General features: G+C 40.5%; 1 protein-coding gene across 2 annotated transcripts in view; it reads right to left on the bottom strand.

The window, feature by feature from the left end:
- Window positions 1-1,498: 1,498 nt before the first annotated feature.
- LOC127575842 (dachshund homolog 1-like) overlaps window positions 1,499-26,211 on the bottom strand; it is a 489,887-nt gene continuing 465,174 nt past the window's right edge. For both annotated transcript variants that reach the window (XM_052026010.1, XM_052026011.1), the window contains one exon: window positions 1,499-5,598. In XM_052026010.1, the coding sequence (XP_051881970.1) occupies window positions 5,561-5,598 (38 nt within the window). In that variant the 3' untranslated portion in view covers window positions 1,499-5,560. The remainder of the gene's footprint in view (window positions 5,599-26,211) is intronic.

The following is a 26,211-nucleotide window of genomic DNA, read 5'->3' as shown; positions in this document are numbered from 1 at the left end:
GTTGGATATTCCAACACATCTAATGGTCTCCACTCAGCTTTGGTTTCTGGCTATGAATTTGAAGCTTTCTCTGAAGCTGCCAGTTTAAGGAGATTCTTCAAGCTCTCTACCACTTCATTAACAGAAAATTTTTCTGCCCTGTTTGGTGCTGGGGGCACGACCCAAATGGCTCATTTACCCAAGTCTACCTCCGGTAGAAGCTTGTTTTCTTCTGTTCTTGTTTGGCTTCATTTTGAGCAGGGACGTTTTTGGCCTTGCCTCAGTTTGAACAGTATGGTGTGGCCAGAAGAACATCTCACCTGTTCTGTGGAAGAAGTTACGATAAAGGCCAAGGTTCCTGATGGATTGGGTCTGAGTTGCAGTCTTGCAGCTTTCCCGTGTACGAGGTTTATACTTGACTGTCTGTACGCTCTTCCCTTTGGTTCTCTCGAATCTCAACTTGAGCTGAATTACTTCAAGTCTATACATTCAATTTACTGTACTAAATTATGAGTATTCAGACCCTCCCAAACCTCATGAGTATATGATGTATTCAACAACAGGATAGTTTTAATTCTGATCCATTTGTTTCTCATTGCTAGTGTAATATTTATGGCCATGTGGGTCACTGGTAGAATACGAAGCAGAGTGTGCAGAGTAATACAGAGAAACTTAGGGAGGTCTAAATGTGTGTCTGGTTTATTGCAGGCTCCTCTCTGACTGCACACATATACACCTTGGCAGGATCAAAAGTAATGTCCTACAGTAGTCAATAACTTACTGCCCTGTTCCCATGATCTTCCCTCAGGCAACCTGACTTACCTCATGAAACACAACCACTTAAAAGACAAATCATTGCCCTGGAAAGCCCACGAACCTCAACAGTATCTCATCTCTGACTAGAATTGCAAGGTTTCTTTGAAGAATTCCGAGCTTAAAAATTGATTTGAAGTGCTTTTAGCATTTGTTTCTGGTTGATCAAGTTTAAACCTACGTTAAAGAATTTTAGAGTGTGGACCAACTGAAATAAGGGATGTGTAAGGGGCCAGGTGTGGAGAAACATAGCGGTCTTAGAGTGTTGTAGGACAGTTGGACAGAGGAGGCAAAAGGTAGTGGAGACATTTGAAAACAAGGACGAGAATTCTAAAAGTGAGGTATTGCCATATGGGAAGTCAGCATAATGAGTGACTGGAGCTCTCTGCATGTGTAGGAGAAAGAGGCACAGCCAACAGTACAATTCCAACCGGTCTCTGCAATATAACAACACCAAAATTAATAGGCTAACCTTCCACCATTGCAGAACTATCCATTCAATAAAGAGAGCCATTTAGCCCATGATGTTGCTGCCAACTCTTTGAATGTGTTCTCCAATTTAGTCCCACTTCCTTGTTTATACCCCTGCAAATGTTCTTTGTGAAATGTAACATAAACCTTGGCCAAGGTAGGTACCTTGAAGTGAGAGAGGACAACTATCTGAGGGCTTGATAAGTGAAAACAATAAGTTTGTAGACGTCAAATGGAGAATTCAGACATTTTTTATTAGCAGATTGTTGAAAAGAAAGAAAATTAAATACAATACAGTAAACGTGGTTCTCACATTTAAACCAGGCTCAAATAACTAAGCTACCATAGAAAAATCTCGATTTCTTGCATTATGATGTAAAAACAGATCTTTTTGTACAGATTTTGTACAACAAAATTCGTAATAACCTTTTTTTTTAGAAAACTTTAAATATATAGATAAAAATAGACAATTTTCGTATGTCCTAGTTGAAGATGAGTGTGTTCTGTTCCAAGGGCTTGCATAGAGCGCAAATGTGGTTATAATACAGGATACTGAAACATACGTGTTCAAGATAAAAAGTATATAAAAAATAAAGTGAAAATGTATTGTACTGATAGGCAATGGACAGAGTTTAATGAACAACAGAACTAGGGTAATTCCATTTTTGTTTAAAAAAATCCTACAACACATCCTTTCTACGACTTTATAATAGAGAACCTGCAATTCTTTTCTAGAGTGCTTTTTCTTTTGAAATCCACTCTTTATTGGGTTTCTGTAAGCTTCCTTTTACCCTTTATGTTTCTGCTTTCAATATATTTGGCATCTCAAACAAGTCAACAAAAGATAATAGGCTATTGACAATCAAGCTGCCAGCCACTCATATCACTGGGTGAAGAGAATGTCACACTTAAATTGGCAGAATATTTTATTGTCTTGACAGTAGCTAACTAACTTGTAAAGATGCAACTCACCGCTCTCGAACTACCTTTAGGTGGGACAGGGGAACCTCCTGTCTTCCAATTGTCCCAGGGTGATCTATATTAAATTAAAGACTCTATGCAAGGTGCAGAGGAACAACAAATGCTAGATAAGATTTTTTAGATGTTTTTTTTCATAAAGAAAGATCACATGGACACTTAAGGATGCTTTCTTTATCAGAATATGCATCATCTCAGCGGTTAACCCTTTCAAGACCATCATGGCCAGAGAAACAAACAACTTCCTTTTTTCTCCCTTCCTTTTGCTAGTTTTGCTTTAAGATGCTGGAAAGTCGTACAGTGGAGGGCATGCAGCAATGGAAAAAAATGATATCCCTTCAGTCACCAGATAAAATCTTCGAAGATAACACAAGGGTAGGGCTTGTTTTGCTATATACCTTCTTTAAGATGTTTGTCAAGATAAATTGATCCCAAAAGACTAAACTTCCTGCTGTTAAGGTGTGTGCTAGAAAGACATCGTTTCCAGATTCCTGGATGAGGCTAATGCAAAACTGCCCCTTAATCAATTTGTAAACTGGATGTCATTTTGGTATATAACAAGCTAGAGGATTCAGTCAGACTTACAACATTGATCAGTTTATTTTCTACACTTTTGCTTAATGGTGAATTTCTGAACCCTTTGTTTGACTTCAAATTTGGTAAATCTCTCTTTTGTAATTGTCGTAAAATAAAAAAAGAATACAACCTGATTTCATAAGCCCGATGCACTGGCAAATAAAGGTTTTGTTCTGTTGTATCATTGAAAGAATCGTGAGAACCTTATCTGTTCTGGTGGGTCAAGGTTTGCCAATAACCATGAAAAGTGACTGGCCATGATGAAATACGAGGGTGGCATTGTGGATTTTGAACAAGATACAAAGATGCTTTAAGGGGATATAGATAGGTTATGCGAAGACTTGGCAGATGGGATCTAAAATGGACAAGTATGAAAACTGTACCAAAAAAGTTCTGCTAGAAAAAAACAGGCAAAGTATTTTGTGAATGGTTAGAGGTTAAATGTTGGTGTTCTGTGAAACCCTTGTGTCTTAATACACAAGTCACTGAAAGTTAGCATGTAGGTAAAGCAAGCAATTAGGAAGGGAAACAATCTATTGACCTTTACAGAGAGAGGATTTGAGTACAAAAGTAAAGATGTCTTACTGCAATTATATAGGGCCTGGTGAGACTACACCTGCAATAATGGGTAGAGGCCTGGTCCTCCTACTGAGGGAAGGACATGCTAGCATTGGACAGAGTGCACTGAAGATTCACCAGATTGATTCCTGGGATGGACAGTGATGATGGGGAAGCTGTTATATGAGGGCAGATTAAAAGGACTGCGACCAAATACACTTGAGCCTGGAAGAATATGTGGTGGTTTAATTGAAGCATAAAAAAAAATCTTTTAGGGGTTGAGATGCAGATGCAATAATGATTCTTTCACCGGATGGATTCTCTGGAACCAGCGGTTGCAATCACAGAATTTGGGATCAGTCAGTTAGGACTGAGATGTGAAGAAGTCTCATCATCCAAGGGGAGTGAATCTTGGAGTTCCCTACCTAAGAGGAATGGGAAGGCTCAACATATTCAAATAATAGATTTTTATGAAAGGAATAAAGGATATGGGTTTATTGCAAGAACGTTGGGTTGAGGTAAAGGCCAGCCTGGATCTCATTGAAAGCACAAGGGACAAAATTGCTACTCTTGCTTCTATTTCTTAGCTTCTTATGTTCTGCTGTTGACATACTCTGTTTACAGTGGTCAACAATGCCAGTGTGGAATTTTTTTTCTCTGCAAGGATGGTCTTTTAATGGTTAACATGGCAGTAAACAAAGGCAAAATGAAGAGAAAAGGCTAGGCTAGCAAATTAGCACTGTGTTGGAGTTTACTTTCAATTATTTGCACAAAGGTGATCACACAGTTTATCAAAGACATTGATAATTACACAAAAACCATCCTTCCCTATTACACAGGGAGAATACAGACTTTAACTCACCACTCATCTAGGATTTTTTTGTTTCAACCATTACATCAAGTGTTGCAAAGTTCCTATTTTTTTTGAAGAGCAACGCCTCAAGGTGACATAAAAATAATAATAATTATAGAAAGAAACAAAGAGAGAAACATTTCTGTTGCTTTTTAATCCATCACGCTGCAACGCCACAAATCTTAATTAATTTCATCAGTTCTGTGTCAGAGAGCAGAGACAAGAAGCTCCTCTCATTGAATTGCCAGGCAGGCAGGGTTTCCCACCTGCCATACTGACCTTGAAAAGGCGCAAAACAGACGCCAAGGATCTCGTTCAGTAATACTGTGACTTGAGGACAAATATTTACATGCCTGCATGCTTTGTTAATGAGCTATATAACCAAAAATTGCAGTGTCTGGAACAAACAATGTGACAAAACATATCAGCATTTAAATCTCAAAAGTACTGTGTTTTTTTTTCTCTAGTAATCTACTGCATACACATTACCTCCCTGTGTCATATTATATACACACAACCAGAAGCTTGGCAAGAAGCAAACAGTATTCACAAATATGTGTCTGTGTGGAACGCACAAATATATATCTTTTGTGACTTTTAAAACTTACATTCACTTTTTTTTCTTTGAGTGTGTTTATTTTAAAATTTAGCAGAGGAACCTCAATGCCAGGTTTATTTCCCATGGGTTACATTTTGTCTGAATCCTCAACACAACTCTCTCTCTCTCTTCATCCCGCTCTCTTAATCTCCCTGTTGAAGAATTAATGTCCCTTGCAACATCGTTTGACTTGTACCAACCTGGCAGCCCTATAAGTAAAGTTCCTTTGGATCCAGGAAAGAAGGGTTTCAGAAGCTTTCTTGCTGGTTTAAATACACCAACTGTAACAAAAGAGAAGTGGAGGGGAACAACAAACATTTAAAAAAGAGTTTGTTCGCTTCTTTTTCACTACTGGTGAATTTTTTTTTTGCGTGATGTGCTTAACATTGTAATTGTCAGCACTGGTCAGAGTTTAGTCCACAAAAAGGACACGTATAGTGCCAGCAGTGACCTCCTGATGACAGTCACCTTTTGAGTCTGGGTGTTTTATAGTCATCAGGATTGTCTACTTCGGAGAGCTCTGCTGTTGAAGTCAGTTGCTGGAGAGGACTATCAACGTAATACATCAAACATTTCATGGATGGCAAATTAACACAGTTATGCAAACTGGGTAAAAGCTGTCTCAAAAGCGCAGTTAACCCGCATGTTAGTAGAGGACTTCATTTTGTCATTTTTTTTTACAAATTTTTTCTCATGTTCCTGCTTGAATTTTCGAGTCACATGGCGCAGTTGTTTTAATACATTACGGATGACTTCAGATACATCCTTCCATCTGAAAAAAGAAATAAAAGACATAAGTTTCGGTGTTTAGTGGTCAAATGTTAATTAGCAATGGATGGTCTCAACTTCAGAGAATGTTTTATTCCAAAAGTTCAGTAATGTTGTGGAGAACTTCTATAAGTATCCTTTACACTTTTGAGTATATTGGCAAATGAAGACATCCAGTGTTTCCCAATTTATACTAAAAGAGGAAGACAATGGTGATTATCTTAACTGTGATAGTGGGCCAATAATTCTGGGTCAAGGGTGAAAAAAATGTAGTTACAAATTCCTACTTTGACTCACTACAGTAAAACTTTGATAATCTGCTATTCAATTGTTCAGAAACTGAGATGGTTCAGCTGACCAGGAACCCATTCCCATGCTTTTTAAGGCCTCAGTGAGTTTAAAAGGAGCATAGGAACTGGGGTTCCAGTGAGTTGAAAAGAATCACGGGATTGGGGCTGCAGTTGGTTTAAAAGGAGTGGGGAGAGGGGTTCTAGTAAACTGAAACTTCCAACACTCATTTTAAACTCACAAGAGTCACTCTTTTTAAACTAACCAGAGACCTGGTCCCAGTACTCCCTTTAAACTCAACAGGACCCCATTTCCTGCACTCTGTTTAAATTCACCTGGGCCAAAATTCCCACACTCCCTTTAAGGTCACTAGGGCCCCAATTCCCGCACTCCCTTTAAACTCACCGGGTTTTGTTTCCAGTGCTCTCTTAAAACTCGCCTGGTTTACTGACAAAATTATTATACAACTGAATAACATCTTTTAGAAAGAGAATAAATGTGTGTTAGGGTATTAATAGAAGTAAAATCCAACAGTCCGGAAAATCTATCAGTCCAGCATCACCAAGGTCCTGAGGATGATGGGTTATTGGAGTTTAACTTATTCAGTGCATTGAGCAGGCAAATGCACGTATCATCAAAACCTACAGCATGAAAACAGGCCCTTCAGCCCATTGAACCTGTGCCAACCATCAAGCACCCATTTACATTGATCCAACATGAATTCCATTTGATTCTCCAAACATTCCCGAGATCTCCCCCCAAATTCTAACCCTCACCTACACACCAGGAGAAATTTTACTGTGGCAATTTAACCTACCAACCTGCATGTCTTTGAGATGTGGGAGGAAACTAGAGCACCCGGAAGAAACCCACACGGTCACAGGGAGAACATGCAAACTCCACACAGACAGCACTGGAGGAATCTGGGTCTCTGGCGTTGTGAGGCAGCAGCTCTATCAGCTGCGCCACCCGATGTATGTGGCCTTCAGAGAAAAGAGGTGACTGAGCTTAGCAACGATAATGTGATTTTATAATGTCATGGGCCAGTCCTCCAGCGAGGTTCACTGGCAAGAAAATTGCAGTGACACAGTGACACATCAGCAGGTTACTGGAACCTGGGAAGAAGATAAGATCATAGAATCACAGACAGAACAGAAACGGGCCCTTTTGGCCCAGCTCATCAACATCTTCCATGATGTGTATCAATGCCCATCCCATGTGCCTGCATTAAGCCCTTGTCCCTCTACACCTTTTCTATCCAAGTTCCTGTCCAAATGCCTTTTAAACATTATAATTGTCTCTGCCTCCACCACCTCCTCTGGCAGCTCATTCCAGATAACCATCACCCTCCGTGTAAAAGCACTTGCCCTTCAGATCTCCTTTAAATTTCTCCCCTGCTCAAACCTGCAGCCTCTAGTTTGAGACTCCCCAGCCCTGGGACAAGGATTCCGACATTCTTTGCCCCTCATAATTTTACAAACCTCTATCAGGTCACCCCTTAGCCTCCTGTGTAACAATGAGAACAAGCTCACCCTATCCAAATTCACCTTCTAACTACAGCCCTCCGTTCCAGGCAACATCCTGGTGAATCTCTTCTGCACTCTCTCTATTGCTACCACATCCTTTCTGAACCATTGACCCCAGAAAAGGGGGAAAAAAATCAGAATGGTGTCAGAAGAAACCAAGTAAAATAGAAGTCTATACAAACACATCATAGCTTGTGATGGATGTCACAGATTAAGATAGAAGGTCCCTGATTTCACAGAGTTATACATACATAGAGATTCATACACACATACAGCATGGAAACAGGCCATTCGGCCCAGCATGTTCATGTTGGCTCTGATCAGCAGACACACATCCATTTTAATCCCATCTTCCAGCACTTAGCCCAAAGCTTTCTTTGCCGAGATGATTCAAGTGGTTTGTCGAGACACGTCTTAAATGCCACCAGTGACTCTGCTTCCTCCACTCTCGCCGGTAGGGGAAAGCATTCTATGCACTCATAACACTCTGCATGAAAACTGCCCTTCAGATCCGCTCTAAATCTCTGAACTCTTTACTGTGCATCTACATCACTTCTGACAACGGGACATGTTTCCTGCCGTCAACCCCACTCATGCTCTTCATGATTTTATACACATTTTTATCTATCCTGCCTGAAGGTCAATCCAAACCCACCCACCGACCACTTTCATGTCATCCACCACCAAACACCAGGTCTCAGTCCTCTTGCGCTGTCCACTGACCCATCTCCACCTGGCCTCCTGGTCCATCCTCTGATCAAGGCTGGACATTCTGGAGAAGCGCACCAATTGTCTCTGGACAATGGGCTCTATTCGGGAGCTTTAACTGAAGAGAATTGCCAGTGTAGAAGGGCTATGGAGCAAACTGATACCGACAGATAACATCTGAATGGAAGAGCTTTCTCACCCACCAATGGACACCATTCATTAGCACAATAAACCATAAGATATAGGAGCAGAATTAGGCCATTCAGCTCATCGATTCTGCTCTGCCATTCAATTATGGCTGATTCTTTTTTCAACCCCATTCTTCTGCCTTCTCCCCATAACCCTTAACCCCCTTACCAATCAAGAACCTATCTATCTCTGCCTTAAATACACCCAGTGACTTAGGCTCCACAGCCCTCTGTGGCAACGAATTCCACAGATTCACCACCCTCTAGTTGAAGAAATTCCTTCTCATCTCAATTCTAAAGGGATGTCCCTTTATTCTGAGGCTGTGCCCTCAGATTCTAGACTCTCCTACTAATAGAGACATCTTCTCCATGTCCACTATTTATTTTTCTTTCTAATTCACAGTAATTTTTATGTCTTTTTGTCTTGCACTGTACTGCTGCCATAAAGCAACAAATTTCATGACACATGTCAGTGCTAATAAACCTGATTCTGATTCTATCCAGGCCTTTCATTATCTGGTAGGTTTCAATGAGATCCCCCCTCATCCTTCTGAACTCCATCGAGTACAGGTCCAGAGACATCAAACTCCCTTCATACGTTAAGTCTTTTATTCTCAGGATCATTCTTGTGAACCTCCTCTGGACCCTCTCCAGGGCCAGCACATCCTTCCTTAGATACGGGTCCCAAAATTGCTCACAATATTCCAAATGCAGTCGAAACAACGCCTTATAAAGCCTCAGCAGTATATTCTTGCTCTTATGTTCTACTCCTCTTGAACCTGAACAGGGACACCTGAAGCTATATTGCATTCAGGAAAAAAATATATGGACTGGTTGTAGCCTTGTAGTCTGCTGCCCACAGACCCCTCTACCCCTCATTCAATTGGGTTACAGAGTGTTAATCTTGCTGGCCTTCTGCTCCTTCAAACCCAGAGGCAGGGGCTCAGCCTGTAGTCTCAGGCCTGTAGTTCAGAGGTCCTGTCTCCAGTACGCCCCTAAGAAATATACCCATTGCAAACAGCGGAACTTAATAAATCACATTTCCAGTTTTTTTTAAACCAACTGGCTTTCTTGGGAAGCTGCTTCTCTCCTACAACAACAACCTTATTTAGTGATTTTTCACAGCCTCTCAATGCTCAAATACACATTGGCCAGCACAGTGCAAAATACAACAGTGATAATTGGTCAAAATCTCACTGAAGACTAGACTCTGACAAAGAGTTTTTGACCCAAAGTATTAACCCTGTTTCTCCTTCCACAGATGCTGCCTGACCTGATGAGAGTTTCTTGTATGTTCTGTTCTTTTATTGTAAGATGGAGCATCCTGGGAGATCGGAAGGAAGTTTGTAATAACATCCCAGCCAAGAGGAAGCACCTCAGCTTCATAAAACCCACTCAATACCACAGTGTCGGCCTGGATTTTTGCATTGCATTCTCTGGAATGTTGCATGAACCCACATCTCACAACTGAGGGACAGGAGTTACAAGAGACCCAGAGCAAGACCCACTGAGTCACTGGTGACACCTTTATAGTGCAAAAAACAAACTGCTGGAGGAATTCAGCAGGTCAAGCAACATGTCACCACCTGTAAAGTGGTAGTATGGCACACAGATGTTCATGGGATAAGGCATTGTCAAACAAAATTTGATAACAAGCTGTAAAGAAGCAAGGTCCAGGATTTGCCAGTGAAAGGCCTATGAGTATATGACTCCTGGTGAGTGAAGTCCTGAACTTGCTGGTGGATTTTCTGCCTGCGATTTCAACATGGAATCCAGCAGCAGAGTGGAAGCTAAAAATCAAAAAAAAATGCAGATGCTGGAAATCTGAAACAAAAAAGCAGAACATGCTGGAAACCCTCAACAAGTCAAATGGCATCTGTGGAAAGAGGAACAGTTAACATTTCAGGTCCAGGACTCTTCATCAGAACTCAGAAAGATGGGAGACTAACTTGTTCCAGAGAAGATGCTGCCTGACCCATTGAGTTCCTCCAGTGTTTTGTGTGTTTCTCCAGATTGTGCTGTCTGCAGTCTCTTGTGTCTCCAAGATGCTACTTTATGGCCAAGATCCACAAGCAGCACTGTACAGACAGACCCATCATTTCAACCTGCTCTGGCCCCACAGAACTTACTTCTTCCACACCTCCTCTGCTACCCAGATTAACATGTTTCTCTCTTTCTCAGTTCTAATGAGGGCTCCTGGACCTAAAACATTAACTGTTGCTCTTTCCACAGATGTTGTCTGACCTGCTGAGTGTTTCCAACATTTTATTGCAGAGTGGAGCCTTGTTGAAGTCATCCAGCACTTACATCAGGAAAGCTGCTGTTACATCCAGCACCGGGTTAGACCCACACAGGATGCACAAATCTATTCACTTTAACATTGATTTAATGGCAGTGTGGAAGGAGACAAAATAAGTTGTTTCAACTTTTTAAAAAAATTCTATTACAGTAATGATTTCAAATATTTAAAAACATTTCAGATAATTTTCTTTTCCTAAAGGTATAATCATTTATTTTTTTTAATTGTTCATTTCAATATTAGTAGCTTTGAGATGTTTCCAAAATATTGAAGAACACTGACAGATCTGCCAGGTAGTGACAATGACCCCTGTGTATTTGCTTTCAGTCAGAAATTTTCAGAGAGAAGTTTTGTGTCTCCCAGGGTCTCTCTGCTGAGCTTCAGGATGGTCTCAGCTGGCCAGTGTACCTTCCAGGACACAAGCATGATGAGTGTGCGTATCAGTGTAGCAAGTGGTGTTATGTCTGAGCTTTTCTATGCTGCTTTTATTTCAGGAGTTATGGAAAACATGGAAAGGTATAAGTTAATTGTGGTCTCTTGCTAAATGTCTGACATCTATTAGTCACCACTGGTGGCTTCCCTGGACGTTAAACACCTTTACCTCTCTCCTCCTCCTTCCTTTTTTGATGAACACCTTAAAACCTCCAGATGAACCTCCGAAACGTCAACTGTCCATTCCCCTCCATAGATGCTGCCTGACCTGCTGACTTCCTCCAGTGCTTTGTGTGTTGCTTCTTAAAAGCTACTGTCCTGGTCAGGTAATGCAGGTGGGTCACACCCCACAACATCTGGGGCATTGGGCCCAGTGATCAAAAGCTCCGTCAAGGAGTTAGGTTTTAAGGAGTGCCTTACAGTAGGAAAGAGTAGGGCTGTAATGTTTTGGGAAATTATTTGAGGATTTAATGCCCTGGGAGCCACTAATAGCGAGTAATAAAAACCGAGGATTCAGCAAGGGACCACGACTAACTTATTTTCCCTAACACCTCAAATGAAAGCACCATTTGAGAGATCAACTGTACGTGCAAATCTGAATGCATATAACACCACTTGCAATACAGCCGTTAACAGCATCTGTTAGATCTGGCATGCCTCCTTTTGATGTATCTGAAGGCTGCGGTTTATTTTTAAACACTACTGTGCCTGGAGAAAAAAGAAAAGCATAATTCATTTCACAGTCATGTCTTAACCTGGTGCGCTAATCATTTTTTCCTGAACAACACAAAAGGAGCTGATGACAAGCAAGTGGTAATGTTCCATCAGAGCTGATAACAGACTAGAATAAGTCAAAATATAAAGCAAACAAACATGAACCAATAACCAGATGCAGATTTTTAATCCCATTAATTTAGATTACTTAAAGCAGGAAATGGCTAATTAGAGGTGTACAGGATTATGAAAGCTTTTTTTTAGCTCGGTTTTGCCTTCAAGTCATGGGGAATTTTAGGTAGAGACAGAGAGGAGAAGGAGTGCTCTTGAATTAAACAGGAAACCTGGGGAATGGGAGCTTAAGGTTCAGTATGGGAAAATGTTTCAGAAGTATACGACAAAAGGGAGTCACATCAAGTGGGAATTTATTGGCATGTTACTAGGCTAATGACTGAGATACACAAGTTCAGATCCCAATACAGTGGCTAGAGAATTGATAGAAAGTTAATAAAATAAATCAGAAATTAAAAACTAACAGCAGTAATGTTGACAAAAAAAGAACTGCAGATGCTGGAAAGCTGAAATAAAGGCAGACAATGCTGGAACAACTCAAGGCAGCATCGCAATGAAACGACTGGACAGGCAAGAGACTGCAGATGCTGGAAATCTGGAGCAACACACAAAGCACTGGAGGAACTCAGCAGGTCAGGCAGCATCGACGGAGGGAAATGGACAGTCGACGCTTTGGTTCGAGACCAGTCCAGATGAAGGGTCTCGACCCGAAACATCGACTGTCCCTTCCCCTCCATAGATGCTGCCTGACCTGCTGAGTTCCTCCAGTGCTTCATGTGAAACAACTGGATCGTTGTGCATACTCATCTGTCTTCTGAATTTATATAAGTTCGTAAGTCTGCTACTTCTGACCTTCCCAGGGGCTAACGGAGGCAGACAATTAATGCCAGAGTCAGACATATCTCAAGAGCAAGTCGAATATTAAGTGCACTAACACTAAAACTAAGTTGCAAATAACACGGAAGAACATGTCATAAACAACTGTTGGCCTGCTTTTAATAATCTTTTCCACTTCCTTACGAACTTGGCCACTGTCTTCATGCTTGTGTCAACAGAAGCAATTGCAGGAAAAGACAAATGCAGGGGTGATTAAAGAAGTTTGCTCTAAACCTCTAAGGCACCACAGACACAGACAAAAAAATACACACACTGCAATATTCATTGCAGGGTGAGATATTGTTTTAAAAATATAATGGGGTGTGACCCAGCAATAACTTTGAGCTGTTTAAATGACTAACTGCTCATTATGGAGAACATCGTGTTACAGCGATAAAATTAATCAAATTTTATTTTAATCACTCAAAATTGCCAGGCAGTTTGGAGTTGTAAGGTTTTTCTCTGCAGTTTTTATATCGTCTGGTAACTCACTCAAAATCTGTTTCTTAAATGATAGTTTAATGCATATTGTAAAAAGATTTTGAAATGAATTCTGTTTTCCTTGTTTTGGTAGGTCCCTTCTGTTATCTAGGATGGCTCCTAGAAGGAGATTCAAATGCAGCATTAGAAATTAGTGGTGACTGCACAATATAATCGCAGTAGATTATCAATTCTACTTCCAAAATTTGGTTCTACTTACGTCAATGGAATTTCCAAGCACAAAACAGAGAAAAAAGCTTTCTCACTATGCAGACTTGATAGAAGTGTTTAAGAGGCATTTAGACAGGCACATGAACGTACAGGGAATGGAGGGATATGTTTCATGTGCAGGCAGATGGGATTAGTTTAATTCGGCATCATGGTCGGCACAGACATCGTGGGCCGAAGGGCCTGTTCCTGTGCTGTACTGCTCTATGTTCCATACATACTTGTTTGACAACAGAATGAATAAGATCAGAATTTGCATACGTGATCCTAAACCAAAAGAAATAATTTTTTAAATTTAAAGTTCACATTGACACAAACTGTAGGGTGCAATAGAGATCTAGAAATCTAACGGAGGCTGCTAGATTTTCATTAAATGGACTCACTGCTGCAAAATTCTGTATCACCCAAAGCCTGGGGTGTGGAGTGCTCATGAACAGGCGTTGCAGGTTTTCACAAGCAGAGATGTGCCTCCCAAGAGAGTGGTAGAGTGTGGGATCAGGAGGGAGATAGGGACAGAGGTCAAGGCCCGATCAGGGTCTGAGGCCCCGGTCTATGGCCAGGCTGCTGTCTGGGATGATGAGGCTGACTGGAGGGACCAGGAGGGCGACTGGTTGATGGGGTTCGATGCCTGAGCTGTTCCCAGAGTCAGGTGTGATGCGAGATTGGTAGATGGCACTGGGCACATCCTCTGTTGGGATCAGAAGATAGAGATGGAGGGGGTCGGAGTGTTAGGGAAAGATTAGTGGTGGGGTGGGGGGTGCCCTCAGTTATGAGGATTGGAGGCTGAGTTCAGTGTGAGAATGGTACCACAGAGAATGCCAGAGAGAGTAACAGAGGCAAATAGTACAGAGGCAGTTGAGGGGAAGTTAAGTCAGTGTATGAAGAGGAAAGTTGGGAGAGCTGGTGTGGGAGAGTTAGATGGGTCCACTCCAGGAGAGAGTAAACCATGGCATGCAAAGTTGGCACTAAATAATCTGATCTTGTGCTTGCAATCCTATATAATTGTGTGTGATACTATTAGTTGTTCTCCTTTACATATTCAGAATGCTAGTTTTAAATTTTCTAGTCGTTCAGGCCTTGTTTAAGTGCCCGACATTAATATCTACCCTTATCCTATCCCACCAACTTAACAATTGATCCTGGGGTAATCTCAAGCACTGAACTTTAAGTGCTATTCCAGATTTGACTGTAAAAAAAAGTCAACCCCTCCTTTAGTGTAGAGATTTTGACAGGCAGAAAGGATATGTGATAGACTATAGATCCCAGCTTTACAGAGTGAATCTTCACACTCTTTTGGTCTTATTACCAAGTGTGTGTTCTGTGTTGAAGTGAAAATGTTCATCAAAGTTAAGGCCATCGCGAGAAAGTAGTAAATGCAAAGTGCGTGCATGGTTTAATTACTTTGATCCAAATTTTCTGAAAGATAAATTAGCTACGCAGACTGCTGTAACTCTTATAATTGAGTAATTAGTGATTAATGGAAATAGGTCCTCATTTATGTGAAAGGAGAAAAAATGAGGTTGTCATTTCTGAAGCAATGTATGCTGTTCTATGGTGTCTTCACACAATAGATACTTTCACTAACCAAGGGGAATTTTTATGACATAAGCATCCTAATATTTCAAAACACCTACAGGCCAGAAGCTGTGATACGTTAGCTGAGCATTGTTAATGTGCTCTCGGCTTCAATTCACTGTCCTATGTGTGGTGTTGTATTCCACAATGTTCAATACAAACACCTGAAACAAGTGCAGACTGAAACCTGAAGGTCCCTTTGCACACGGCCATACCTGTTGCATTAATGTACCCACCATATGTGAGTTGAGATTTGAGAGTCAGCAGTAAAATCCCACAGTGATAAGACGATTGAACGGTTCCCTTATACGATGAGATGGACTCTTGACCTCACAATCTACCTTGTTTGACCTTGCACCTTATTGTCTACCTGCAATGCACTTCCCTGTAGCTGTGACACTTTATTCTGTATTGGTTATTGTTTTTTACCCTGAACTACCTCAATGCACTCTGTACTATCTTAATGCACTGTGTAATGAATTGATCTGTATGAACAGTATGCAAGACAAGTTTTTCACTGTACCTCGGTACAAGTGACAATAATAAACCAATACCAATACTAAAATACAACGTCACAGTGGAGTAAAGAGCCTCATGTTACAGAAATAAATGTGCTAATGCATCCATCTCAGAAAGGAGTTGTGTGCTTACAAAGCAAGGTTTTGGAACTGAACTGTAACATGTTAAAAAACAGAGACACAAATGGTAGGACGTTATTGTGACAATCTATCCTTTTCCTGTGATAAGGTGATCAACAAAACTTATTTGAGGCCTTCCATAGATTGGGCATACAATTCTCTGTCAGTTTATTCCCACCACTTTGAACCACAGTCAAGTAATGCTGAATTCTAAAACCCTTGTGAGATACCTTTTGTCACTGTTTCAACACATGGGGTAAACCCAAACTGAACCAGTTTTTCGACTGGCACTCATTGTAGGCACACTTCCAAACTAGAGCCAAGACTTAGTGAGACACTTTAACATTCTATCCTTGCCCTCAAGGGTCTGCCTTTTTGCTACTTGATCGTGGACATTTGCTGCCTCAGCAAGAGGTAACAGTACCAGTTACTCACAGTATGTACCAGGGCATAACTTGAAAGAGTAAGAAAGCAAAAATAATATTGAACAATCCTCATGGCTAAATACACCAATTCTGTGCTCCAGTGGGACATGTTTCAACTCTACACTGCCCAGTTCCCCGCAGTGCTCTCAGGATTGGGCCTGAACGTTAACTGGCATATCAAAAGGAAGGATATGGGTAATTAGAAGGATATTATAAGATAAGATATCTTCATTAGTCACATGTACATCGAAATACACAGTGAAATGCATCTTTTGCATACTGTTCTGGATGCAGCCCGCAAGTTAGCTCCTGAATTAGGTTACATGCTAAACATGGGCAAATGGGACGAGCTTGGATGGGCATCTTGGTCGGCATGGGCCAACGGGCCTGTTTCCGCGTTGTATGACTCTATGACTCCATATTCAATACCATTTTCTCTCATAGAGCTGGGTTTTATTCAGCAGCAGGTGATGAGATGAGACCTTCCATTTCTCAATGACCCTCAGATCTCCTTGCTAAACCTCAAACACCATTCCAAATAAGCACGGACCTCTTCCAAAAATCATCGCAATTTGCCACCTAAGTCTGCATCCATGTTTTTCCTATATCTGGATAACCATTCCAGCACACTCCTGGCCAATCACTTTCATTCTACCCTCTGTAATGCCAAAACTCTGATACCCATTCCTTAACGTGCACCAGTTCATCTTATGCTCGTTGATTTAACTTGGCTCTCTGTAAAGGAGCACCTTGATATTGAAAGCAAAAAATAAAGTGCTGGAAAAATTCAGCAGGTCAAGCAGCATCTGTGGAGGCAAAGGGCTGACTGACTTTTCAGGTCGAGACCCTGCATCAACCATCCCTTTGCCTACACATATGCTGCTCAAGCCACTGGGTTCTTCCAGCACTTTATCTTTTGCTCTAGATTCCAGCATCTGCATTTTCTTGTCTCCCCTTGCTTTTAAAATCCTGAACACTGTTTTCAAATCTCTCTATTCCCCTCACTATGTCTGTAAGGTTCTCTGACTCTGCAACAATCTAAAATACCTGTGCTCCTTAAAGTTTGGATTTCATTGGTCCACCTTTGATGGCTCTGTGTCCAGCTCTCCAAAACCCTCAAATTCTCTCTCAACCCATCTCCCCTCTCTCTCTGCTCCCTTAAGACCATCTTCCATTATCTACCCTCATATCTCCTTACATGGTTTGGTGTCAAGTTGTGTTGGTTAATGCTCCTGTAGGGTGGCTCGGCATGTTTTGTAATGTTAAGTTGTTGACTTTGGAAAGCCTAGTTTCCACCTCTTGAATCCAGTGCTGGAACAGTACAGATTGTGGGAAGTGCTTTGGAAGATAGGAAATGATGCACTGCAACATAGTGAGGAATGTCCACCAAACATCTTTATGGGCATCCCAGAGCCCCCAAAAATCATAAAGCCAGAAATTATTTCCACTCCAAAATAGTGATAAAACTCCCACAGTGTTACAAGGCAACAATGTGTTTGTTTTAAGTGCTTTGATGGAAGCCAGTGTCCGTTATGTTCACTTGTCAGAAGGCAGTTAAGAGTCAAGAACATTGTTGTTTATCTTGAGTCAAATATAGTCCAGCCTGGGCGAAGGACAACAGATTTCCTTTACTGAAGGATATTAGTAAAGCAGATGGATGTTCATAACAATAGAGTAATTTCATAGCTGCCATCAAAGACTAGCCTTTAATTTAATTTTAATTCCTCCATTTTCCATGGTAAAATTGGAACTCTCACCTCTAGTTTATAAAGCTAGCTTGTTAGATTACTATTCCTGTAACATAAGCATTGTGTTACTGTACCCACATGTCACATCTACTAGATAAGCATGATGCCATGATCACGCTCTCTCTTGAAGTGCAGGGTTAATGGTTACTCACTAGTTCTCTAAATGATAGACTGGGGTTTTCCACAACAATTGGTAAGAACAAAAGGAATAGGAGTAGAAGCAGGCTATGTGGCCTCACGCTCCACCATTCAACATGGGTTGTTCTGCACCATTCCACCATTCCTCATCTTTTCTGATCAACTTATCAAAAATATATCAGCTTCAAACTTACCTATATTCAATGACAAAGCATCCACAGCTCTCTGAGGTAGAGAAATCCAAATGATTCCGTCCTTCATCCAAACATTTCTTCATCTCAGTCCTAAATGGCTGATCCATTACATTGAAACCGTGCCCTCATTCTGGACTCTCTCCAGCCTGAGGAAACAGCCTCTCTTCATCAGCCCTGTTAATTACTCTCAGAGTCTTCTATGTCTCAATGAGATCACCTCTTCTTCTTAACACCAGTGAACACAGGCCCATTTACTCGATTGCTGTGAGGAATGAATCAGTGTTCCCATCATTCTCCTGTGACTACCCAGTTAAATGGACTCAGCTGGGATCAGCACTCGAACCAGAAACTCCCAGATGAAATAGGTTCACTGCCTGAAAAACCAAGTTATCCAACTAAATCCAGGTTAGCTAATGATTCAAAACTAGGTGGGACTGTAGTGGGGAAGAGGATGTGAAGAGGCTTCAGGGAGATATAGACAAGTCAAGTGAACAGGTGAGGACATAGTCAATGGGACATAATGTGGAAAATGAGCTGGTACATTTTGGTGTACAGAAGAGCAGAGTTTTTATGGTAAGGGAATGGGAAATGTTGATGTTCAGATGAATCTTGGGGTCCTTTTATACAAGTTACTTAAAGCCAACGTAAAGACGCATTTGTCCTTCCATTTGTGAAACACAATATAATATTGTCTTTTATCATGAGAGTGTTTGAGTATAGGTGTCATGCTGCAGTTATGTAGGGCCTTAATAACCACAGGTGGAATTGTGTGTACAGTTTTGACCTCCTTACGTAAAAATAACCTGCCATAGAAGGAGTGGATTAAAGAATCACTGGACAGTTTTCTTTTGGAGACACATGAGACTGCAGATGCTGGAATCTGGAGCAACAAACAATCTGCTGGAGGAACTCAGGGGGTTGAGCAGAATCTGTAGGAGGGCCTGATGCAGGGTTTACAGCTGAAATATCAACAATTCCTTTCCTCCACAGATGCTGCTCGACCCGCTGAGTTCCTCCAGAGACTGCTTTTCTTTGGATGGCAGGTTTTTCCCCACGAGTAGACGGGGTCTGTTTTCTCAAGCGCTTAGTGAAATGGGAGTTGATCTCCTGAAGGCTCACAAGATTCTTACAAGATCCAGCAGGGAGGATGTTTCCTCTGGCTGAGGAATCTGGAACCAAGGTCACAGTCTCAGAATAAAAGGATGACCTTTTACAAATGAGACGAGGAGAAACTTCTTCAGGCAGCAGGTGGCAAATCTTCAGAATGTTCTACCCCAGTGGACTGTGGAGGGTCAGTTCACTGAGTTCATTCAAAACAGAGGTCAATGGAGCTCTGGATATTAGGGGAAACAAGTGAATCGAGGACAGTGCAGCAAGGTGGGAACTGAGGTAGAATATCAGCTATGATCTCGATGAATGGTGGAGCAATCTCAAAAGGCCAGATGGCCTCTTCCTGCTTTTATTTCTTACATTCTTACGTCCTCAACAAGAACTTCAGTCACACTACATTTGCTTTTAAGAAAATGAACCAACCCAATCTCTCCTCAAAGGAGATTTCCCCTTTCCCCAAGAATCAATCATTCAGCAGAGGTGGGACTGAAAAGAACCTTTGGCTCGCTGGTAAGTGGTTAAAAAAACTCACAGCAGCCAGTCGGAGTGGACTTTCAGCTGCAAGTTCCCAAAAATAAAGTGTTAATTTTTTTTTTGGTCTGTTGTGCTCAGAAGAGAGGTGCTCCAATCCCAGATGAAGATGATAGATGGGGCATTAATCCACTGTAATTAAAAATGTATAAATACTGCCATTAGACCCATGTTCTGATTTTGATAGTGCTATACATAGTTATAAACTTATTAATAATCAAATCATACCTGCCAAATCACATAGACTCAGTCCTAAGATTTTAGAGTTTAACTAATGCAACTTCCAGGTCTACATTTCCTCAGTCTGCTATTCGGAATTAATATAAAAATAATTTATTTGGCTCTTGGACAAATTCATACTTTTCAATTTTTCTGAAGTGTTTGAAAGTTACCTTGCCTGTTTCATCAAAACTTCCTTATCTGGAATTTTGTAAGTTATGTGGAAAGAAATTATTGAAACATTTTCTATGATACTTAAAAGGAAATAACTTTGGGAAAATTAATACTGACTTCATGTGTGGACAAGCCTTTTCTGTCCTTGGAACTGGTTGACACCTCTGTTCCAGTGGAGTGCAATGACCTTTGTATAAACATGTTCAGCATTTATACACTATTATCACTGACAGCAATTTCTAAAGTTATGTGCTGGCTGCTTTGCTGCCTTAACAACATATCTTTTGCAGAAGTCTTTTGCTGGATGGTAATGGGCCAAAACATGTTGGGAATGCCAGATTTCTTGCACTGAACTGTTAGCATTTGCTCTCATAGTGTGTCAGTATTTTGGGGAGTCCATTGTTGAGCTTGCTGGCCAAGATCTGCTAGTGTTTACCTGGTATTAAACTCTGCATAGAGCCCAATAGTAGTTCATGAATACTCCCTAACTTAACAGCGGGGAATCTGAATGGAGAACTGCTGTGTGAGACAAGGGTAGGTGCAAAGCTACCGTCTGCAGAATTATGACTGAAGACCTCCAAGTCAGAATCCCACCTAAATGAAATTCACATTCTTTTTACATTAATTCTGAATCAGAATCAGACTTTAGAATCAGATTTATTATCACCAACTTAGATGACGTTAAATTTGTTGTTTTGTGGCAGCAGTACAGTGCAGATAAAAAGTTACTGTAAATTACAAAAATAAATAGTGCAAAGAAAAAGGAATAACGAGGTAGTGTTCATGGACCGTTTGGGGGGAAGAAGCTGTTTCTGATCATTAAGTGTGGGTCTTCGAGCTCCTGTACTTCCTCCCCAATGGTAGTAAGTTTTTAATTTAAAAAATTAATAGTTTTTGATAGATTTTTATATGTCTAGGTACTTCTCTGACAATACTTCTGTGAGGTGCCTCGACACGAAAAGGAACTATATAAATGAAAGTCATTCTAGTTGAATAACTCTTACTCATTGCTGATTTATTTGTGATGAACAGGAGTTATGACTAAGCAAAGGCTTCTGCAGCTGTGGTGTTGCAATGTTAAGATGGGGCTATTGGGATGCCAAATATAGGCTAATCCGATTATACCCCCGAAGTTCATTCTACAGAACTCTGCGTCAAAGCGAAGAACTCTCCCTTCCTGTCACGCGGCAAAAAAATAGAGCAGGATAAGAAAAGAACCTAACCAACAATACCCATAGAAACTGACCAGAGTGATTCCCTCTCCTATTATGCTCAGACAAAAAACTCTTATTAAGGCATCAAATTCTTGTGGTTGCCTAGTTGGCAGTTTTTTGCTTCACAGGATAAATTGATTGAAAAACATCTTTAAAGCCCACAGGGAAAGGGGAAAGTGCATCCACGTTACATTACGGCGAGCCAAACAGGAGTGCATGTTAAAATGTTGTACTCAAAGGTAAGTGAAAGCCTGTGCTAGTAAAAGCAGTTAAAGGTATATAGTTCCCTAAAGTCAACCACGCAGTATATCATCATTAAGATACATGAAGCTTCTGCCACTGCCACTTGCAATGTTTTTGAGAGAAAGAAAATGATCAGCATTGATATTGTGCTGGTTTCCAGAGAAGCAGAACCTACTCATTTATAAACAGAGTTAACATCGTATGAAAAGAAACAACACAGCTTAGGGACTGCAGACGCAGGGATCTGAAGCAACAAACAATCTGCTGCAGGAACTTGGTGGGTCGAGCAGCATCTGTAGGAGGAAAGGAATTGTCGACGATGAGTCCTGATGTAGGGTTTCAACCCAAACCATTGACAATTCCCTTCCTTCCACAGATGCTGCTCAACCTGTCGAGTTCCTCCAGCAGACTGTTTGTTGCTCAAGAGCACAGCTTTTCTTATCATAGGGACACACTTCATGAAATAGTTTAATATACATTCAATAGTTTAAAATAGTCTGTGGAGGCTAATTAAAAGGGATACTTGCCTTACTCAAAGTTTATTTTAAGAAAAATTAATTATTTGTAATTGGAGTTGTAATGCATTTAATTAGTAAAACTCAGCTCCGAGCTGCAGCTGGCTTTCTTACCTCTCCGACCAATGCTTCTCAATAAACATCAAGCTGTGTGTTATGCAACAAGGGAGGAATTTACTGGGGTAAATATAGAAACAATTTGGAATAGACAGACATTGCTGCCTGATCTATTAATCATCTGCCGGAAACATACGAAGAAACATATACTCAGTATATTCATTTAAAAAGATCATTTGGAGTTTTGCGGTTCCCACAGCTATTCATAGGAAAATTAAGAACAAACCAAGGCCAATGGATGCTGTAAATATTCTTTAAATAAAGAATAAATATTCAATTAGATCTTGAATAAAACAAAGAAATGGTTTTGGCCTCTTTCAGCATAAAATACCTTTGAAAGATTAATTAATACATGCACATTATGCAAATTAGGCACATGCAAATATTTTATGAAGACAATTAAGAGAGGCATTAATTACTGCCTTTTTGCTTCAATGAGATTTGTTCTCTTTTCCCTCTGCAGTTTAACTCTTTAAGTGTAGAACTCTTGGATTGGTCATGTGACCATTGCTTGCCCGTATTCACCCACCGAACACCCCTACACAAACACAAACATATAAAAAAGACATCAGACGATTGACCCTGCTGAAATAATATTAACACACACATATACTGCGGAGTATATGTCTATTTCAGGGATAGTGGGGAAGATCAACAGAATTTTCTGATATAACGTACTGCCAGTAATTAAGAGTCTAGAAGTGAATTTGAGCTCATTCTTGGAAATGATTCAACTTCTGCAAAAGCAATTAATTTGCTTTGCCTGTGCTAATATAGTGGAATTATAAAGCGTGACACAAGACAAATAGAAATAATTAGTTCTCCAAAATGATGTTCTCATTAATGCAGTTTTAACAGTGCAAAAACATTATTGCAGTGTGTCTACATTCTGTCCCCTGTCACAATGACCGTGATGAAGTGGTACACATCTAAATTAAGATTTTTTTTATTAGTGGTGTCATATTTTTTATTACAAATCTAAAGGTTCTAGGTCACTGCTGTACAAAGTTCTCAAAACTGCTTGCTGCTCCTATTCCTCAGAAAGGAGTAGTTAATGCGTGAGACACAACTGTATCTCTTTATCTTATGGCAAATTTCATGCCACTGAACAATAGCTATTTTATGAAAAAAAAATCCTTCTGCTAAGGCCTGCAATGAACGGTGTCTTTGGTTCTTGTGAAATAATCTTTTCGTCAATGGATTTTGTAAATTTAATGAACTGCTCACCACCAAAGTGATAAAGCTGAGGAGAAGTTGGCTTCAATGTATTGCACGCAGACCTGTGCAGAGGGGGCTTGTACATCTCATTAAAAGAAAATAATGCAAGGTTTATTGGCCTTGCCTACAATGTGGACAGATTTACACAACATACATTGTGTAGGAGGGTATTGAAGAATTCCATGTACCAATAAATGTGGATTCCAAAGCCTGGCACTATATATTGACCGCAGAGTACAACTTTAATTAATTGCAACAATTTCAGTCACTAATAAAAATTCTGTCAAGCAAAAACAAAAAAGAGGGATAAAACCCAAAGAGGACTCACTATATGTTATGCAGGGCTGCAATAAAGAGAGATTGTATGATTACATTTTATCACAGAGGTCCCTGTAGAATTTCATCATCAAAAATAAACTCGTTTTCCTCTTCCCAGCCCCTCAACAAATATCATAACATTTTCAACCTGTTACAAGCAGATCCCTGGTGTTCTATTTTTTTTAAATAATACCCTGTCAGGCGTGTCACTTGCTTCAGAAGGCAAGACATGGCCGTAGATGTAATTTTTTTTCTTCGTCGTCAATTTGCACTTGGATTTCAATCAAATTCTCCTGTGGAACCGGTGCGAGATTATTTACTCTGAGTGAAAACTTCTAACACGGGAGCATTCCCAAAACAATGAGGTGAGTGAGAATCTTATTTTAAAGCAAGAACCTGCACTTAAAGAAAGCAGTTTTCACGACCTGAGCGAGTCCCACAACGTCTCACAGTCAATGAAGCTTTTTCTGAATTGAGGTCACTGCTGCAAGTGTGGCAGCTACTGTGTGCACAGCAAGATCCTAAAAACTGCAAAGTAATAAAGGCAATGATAACCTGCTTTTGTGATGTTAGGTTTAAGGATAAAAAAAATGGCCAGGCCTTCCAAAAGAATACATTCTTTTTTTTTACAGTGTCATCTGCTTAAAAGGACAGTTTGATCTTGAGTCCTCTCTCAGAATAGCACACTGGTGTCAGCCTGAATTAAGTTTTCAGTCCCTGGAGGGGGACAGGCTATGGAGGTGGTAGTCCCCAACATATGCTTCTGTTGGGAAGCAATGGAGATCTAGAGATCAACTCACCGGGATGAACTCTGTCAAAAGAAAATGCAAAGACTTTCTTAAACTGGTGGTACATGTCTGCCTCTGAGTCAGAAGGCTGGGGGAAGAAATTCATCTTCTGTCACATGCTAACCAGGTTTCTGAGGATCAGCAGCCAGCTATACTCAGTTTCCAATGTTATTCCACTGAGAAAGTAAGGCACATCCTTAGAACGAGGTAGTTCTCCCACTTGTAATACAGTTCTGACCATGGCTCCCACCAGACTTCCTGCAAACTCAATTACAAGACAAAAAGAAAGTGCCAGAAACACTGAGCAGTTCAGGCAGTATCTGCAGAAAGAGAATCAGTTAATGTTTCAGGTCCAGGACTCTGTTCTGATGAAGGATCCTGGATCTGAATCGTTAACTGTTTCTCTTCCCACAGATGCTGACTGATTTGCTGACTGTTACCAGAATTTTCTGTTTTTATTTTAGATTTTCAGTATCTTTTGTTTTGATTTTCAATTATTTACAACCCGAGTTTTCTGGCGAGTTTATGGTATTTCATCCAGAATTCATTAAAGCGCAACCCAAATCTTCAAGTTGTTTTATCAAAAACTAACATTCTCTTTTCCTTGAACCTTTTTCATGAAGGTACTAACTCATGGTTTATGTGCTTTGGCACCTCCTGGCATATCCCCTTGTGATTCATGTGTCCAAGAGCAAGGAGGAGTAATTAGCTAAGATATTTGACTTATCTTCTCCTCTTTTCTATGTGTAAATAGTGCATATTTCATTTTCACAATGCATTTTCTCTGGTTAATGACAGAAATTGGATTGGATGTTTGCAATCTATGAACCACAATAAAACAAAGAGTACATCATGCTGAATTATGCATAATTTAAAACATGCCCCTTGAATATCGTTTTGTGTGCAAAAAATTCGATTGTGAAACCTTTATTAAAAAAGTATTTGGGGTCATCAGACCCCAAGTAACATTGTGTGAAGGCTTGTGTGAACTCAATGGTACACAAAGCCCTAATTTTATGATTTTTTTTGTGACCTCCAATTTGACATTAACCCTGATACACAACATTCATTTAGCACACCAAAGGTGCCTAATGTCCAATTACTAAGTAAATTATTTAAATTCTGTCCAATTTTTGCAGAGAATGAGGCCAGGGCTTTTCAAGTAAAATGCCCATCCACAACATGAATACTCGTAGATGTCTAAAGGAGGAAATAAGACCAATATTCTGCCTCTTTTTCATTCAGTCCCCTCGATGTGTCACTAGAAAGGCTGATATTTATTGCCCATCCCTAGTGACCCATGATGAGGTACTGGCAGATCTTCTTACAGTCATGTGGTGAAGGTTCTCACACACAGATGTTGGGGAGGCAGGTTTACGATTCAGACTCACCAAGCATGAAGGAATGTGATAGATATCTAAATCAGGATGGTGTGTGACAGTGTTTCAGCTGGATCCTTCCACTCTGCGGGGTGAGAGTTTGGGAGGTGCTACTGAAGAACAAGTTTCTGCAGTATATCCTGCACTTAGTCCAAACTGTTTTGGGTCTAGCTCAATAAGTGGATGCTTGCCACCTGTTTAATTCCTCCTCTTAACTTGAAAGTGCAATGACAAAACTCTATCCATTAATGTAAAGAAAAAA

The sequence above is a fragment of the Pristis pectinata genome, chromosome 11 (genome assembly GCF_009764475.1).
Source record: "Pristis pectinata isolate sPriPec2 chromosome 11, sPriPec2.1.pri, whole genome shotgun sequence".
NCBI lineage: Eukaryota > Metazoa > Chordata > Chondrichthyes > Rhinopristiformes > Pristidae > Pristis > Pristis pectinata.
This window is presented reverse-complemented; position numbering and strand designations above follow the sequence as displayed.